This window comes from Bactrocera latifrons, unplaced genomic scaffold (genome assembly GCF_001853355.1).
Source record: "Bactrocera latifrons isolate USDA-ARS-PBARC rearing strain unplaced genomic scaffold, ASM185335v1 scaffold_64, whole genome shotgun sequence".
Lineage (NCBI taxonomy): Eukaryota > Metazoa > Arthropoda > Insecta > Diptera > Tephritidae > Bactrocera > Bactrocera latifrons.
The window spans coordinates 921,528-925,256 of record NW_017537312.1 but is presented as its reverse complement, the minus strand read 5'-3'; the positions used below and the strand labels follow the sequence as shown (position 1 = coordinate 925,256).

At 33.4% G+C, this 3,729-nt stretch overlaps 1 protein-coding gene across 2 annotated transcripts in view; it reads right to left on the bottom strand.

The window, feature by feature from the left end:
* The window catches only part of LOC108975337, a 9,789-nt gene extending 6,607 nt beyond the window's left edge, over window positions 1-3,182 (bottom strand). Inside the window, exon 1 of one of the 2 annotated variants that reach the window (XM_018943726.1) lies at window positions 2,627-3,182. In XM_018943726.1, the coding sequence (XP_018799271.1) occupies window positions 2,627-2,943 (317 nt within the window). In that variant the 5' untranslated portion in view covers window positions 2,944-3,182. Of the gene's footprint in view, window positions 1-2,550; window positions 2,573-2,626 lie in introns of those variants that run through there. The other variant, XM_018943727.1, reaches the window with a different exon arrangement.
* Window positions 3,183-3,729: the final 547 nt, after the last annotated feature.

The following is a 3,729-nucleotide window of genomic DNA, read 5'->3' as shown; positions in this document are numbered from 1 at the left end:
AAAAAAAAAAAAAAAAAAAAATTCTAACGAGGACATCAACCAGCTGGGCAGCGGCACCTTCCCAATTAAGGGACCGGACATTCCAAATGCATGCCTTCGAATAATAATCCTTATTGTCGTCATCAAAAGGGGGGTCTCTCATCCAAGGCTGGTGGTCATTTTTCATTCAAACCCAGCGCACAACACTAAGGAGGGGATGTTTCGAGTTTTAGCTTGCCTTCAAACGGATGTTCTTAGGCTACACAGAGAATACTTGATCGAAGACCGGAAGTCGTGAGCTGCTTGAGCCACATGTAAAAGAATCGTTTCTGCCCACTCCAAAGTGAATGGCAATCAGAGAACTTTCCTCACTTGCATGAACTTCTACACAGACTCCATCCTCCTTTTTTCACACTTGCGCATGGAAAACTGCAGAAATATTTGCCAGCACACATCCGTGATCCTGAATGCCTTCAACTGTTCATACAATATTAATTCATGGACCAAATATATTAGAAAATATATCACTTCCAATTGGTATGATGTCAGAGGAGGTCTTAGAGGCATGCACAAAAGTTTTAGTTACTTCTGGCAGCACTCGAAAAAATTCTAGGACGACTACAATGGAAGATCATTTGTTCACAATGTGGTTTTCTTCAGACCTACTTCGTAATTAAAATAACATCAATATTTGCAAAAAGGAATATTAAATAATCGAAGAGGTGAAACTGTTACTTTCAGCTGAAAATTACCTTTCATGCAACTGTCATTCCGATACTTAGGTCTCCAATTATTATTATCTTTTATTGTCGTGAGGGTAATTATTAAAAAAATATATATGATTTATTTTCTAAACAAAAAATTTAATTAATTAATTCGTTAAAATTACATTTCGAGGTTAACCGAATTTAACTATTAAAAGGAAAACACAGGACGCAGATTGTTCAATTAGTTCTGCGGTTATTCATTAATCCGTGTCAAATTGATCATTTCGTTCACTATGTCTCGGTGAGCATTCAAAGTTTCCCATATAAATTCATTACAAATATCGTTTTGAATAATTTAGTATATGTGATCTGGTCTACGAAAAGGGAGCTAACGTGCGAAAACTAGTTTTCTGAGAAACAGCTGTTAAAAATCTCATCTTCCATCCGAATCAACTAAAAAGTGAAAATTGATTTTTTGGATTTTTTTACACCTAAGCCCCCTTTCCGTAGACCAGGTCACATATATATTTTTACTTATTTATTTTAACTGAACACAAATAGATTGTAAATAATACAAAATCATTCAAATGTTAACAAAAAACAACTAAAGAAAGTAAATTAAATCGAAATGCAAATAAAAATGTTCATATTTAACAAAGAGCGTACATTCAAATAAAATACATATTAATATTGTTTACAATACATATTTGTCAAAATTGTTTGTTTAATTTTTGTGCTTCATATTCTGACCAACGTTCAGCGTAATTTTTATATACTCCATTATCTCAAACATTTTAAACGCTTTTTTGTGATAAACCATTGATGTCATTTTAATCAATCGTGTTTGTTTTTTCGTTAACGTAATTTGGTTTTAATAAACTTTGTTTCCGTCTTTTTTCGTAGCATTGACAATTTATTTTCTCTTTTCAAATCTTTTAAATAGATCCCAGCGTAATATGGTAGACATTGGTAAACGGGCGAGGTAAACGATGCAGAATAATTGTATCGCTTACTCCGGTCGATGAAAATTAACACGACGATGCCGAAGTTAACGAAGAATTCTTCGACGCCAGGGTCAATAGTGGAACAGAAAAAATTGCATATTCATTTTGCTTTATTTATAAAAGTGCATGTATGTATTGCGTTATGAAAATAGGTATTTATGTATAAAAAGGAATGTTTTTCTTTTAATTTTGTGGTTGAGTCTCTTTTCGTGGTTTTTTTCAAGCAACGAGACTTGAAGAAACGGCCTTTGGCGAGTCTGATGCTTTTTTGAATTTGGTGAGCATACTTCGATTCGGTGAAATCTTCTACTTTCACACATTCTACAAAAAACCGTATGAAGTTATAAATTTGAAGTTTTGCCGTTCACGAAAACTTAATAAATTGTAGCGTACTAAAGTGCTTAAGTTCTTTTAACGATTTTTTGGCCTTCACACCGAAATAATTACATTCCAGCTAAACCACAATTCACCGCATCCTCTTAAGAACCACTTTCACTTTAAAATAAATAAAAAATTCACTTTCTTCATTTTTAATTAGTTTTCTCATATGCCTTTCCGAGAACATTCTTTTATTTCTTTATTCAAAGTTTAAACACAAAAAAAAAGCAAAATTTTTAATTAAAATAGCAGCTTGCCTTAACACTTTGTGCAAATTTGCTTCAAATGCTTGACGATTTGACGAAATTATGAAAATATTTTCTTATAAATTTTATTCCATCAATTTGTAATTGTTGTTTATATATTGCATTGTAACTTGTTTCATGTACTTTCTTGATTGTAAATGTGAATTGAAAAAATAAAACAATTTAAGGCAATATTTCTTCTTAGTCAATTATTAATAACTTGCCTACAAAACATACCGCATTGACTAAACTGAGTGGCTGCTTAACGTATTATATTTTTATTTTTCTTTTTCATTTATTTATTAAAGATTACCTCAGTACATAATCTTCGAGGAATTCCGACCACACCAATGGCGAAGCATTTCCCAATGACACCCCGGTGCTTGCCAAACCACTCAATGAATCATTCGATGGTGATATTTTCACATCAGTTGTGGTTGCATTACATAATGCCAAATTTGCCAAGTTCACAACGATTGCCACAACCAACCATTTAGCGATTGATTGTAAACGAAAGCGTTTAATGTTCGTCACAACAGCACAATCATCATTCGTATGACTAGCCGTATTGGTGGATCTTAAGAATTCGTTGTCACTCCGTCTTCGCACGCATTTAACTTTCGTTTTCATTTTGATGTTTATCGTTTATTAAGTTGATAAAATCATTTACTTAATTTATTGGCAAAAATGGTTCAAATGAGACACTGTAAAATTGCATTGAAAATGTGCTTTTTCCGTATAAATTATTAGCTTCACTTATAAATCACAAATTTTTGTTAAATGAAGCACTCAATAAATTTTCGGCGCCGTGGGCAGTTCAATAGATCGGCGTATCCGTTCGCAACGCGTGTAAAAGTTCAACTGAAATCGAATTTTCAAAAATAATTTGAGTGTCTTCACAGCACGCAGAGATGTGAGCCACGAGCTACACCTTCATGCTTATGAAAATCCATTGGTCTTCAACTCCGGCAGTTAAGCACTATCATTGACATATACATACATACATATGTACATATTGACGTGGGTTTGTCCGGCGCTGTGAGCACTCAGCCTCAGAGCTCAGCTTTAGCCATTGGCAGTTGACACTCATCAAGGTTTTTTCATGTTGCTGTTGTTGCTGGCCCACTCCTAAACTATTTAAACTGCACGCATGCGCATTAAGACATCAGCCGAATACCTTTAAACTTTCTCCATTTACTCATTGCTCAGCCGACGCGCACAACGAACACTCAAACTAAACTCAAATACATTTAAAAATATATTTGCTTTATTCATACTTATGTAAATATATGTAGGCAAGTCGTATCAACTCTTTTGTAGTCAGAGACAAATTCCAATTGAATAATAATACTATAATATGTATTTGAATACAAAATATCTGATCTTTTTATCACTATTATTAAAATTGTGGAATAC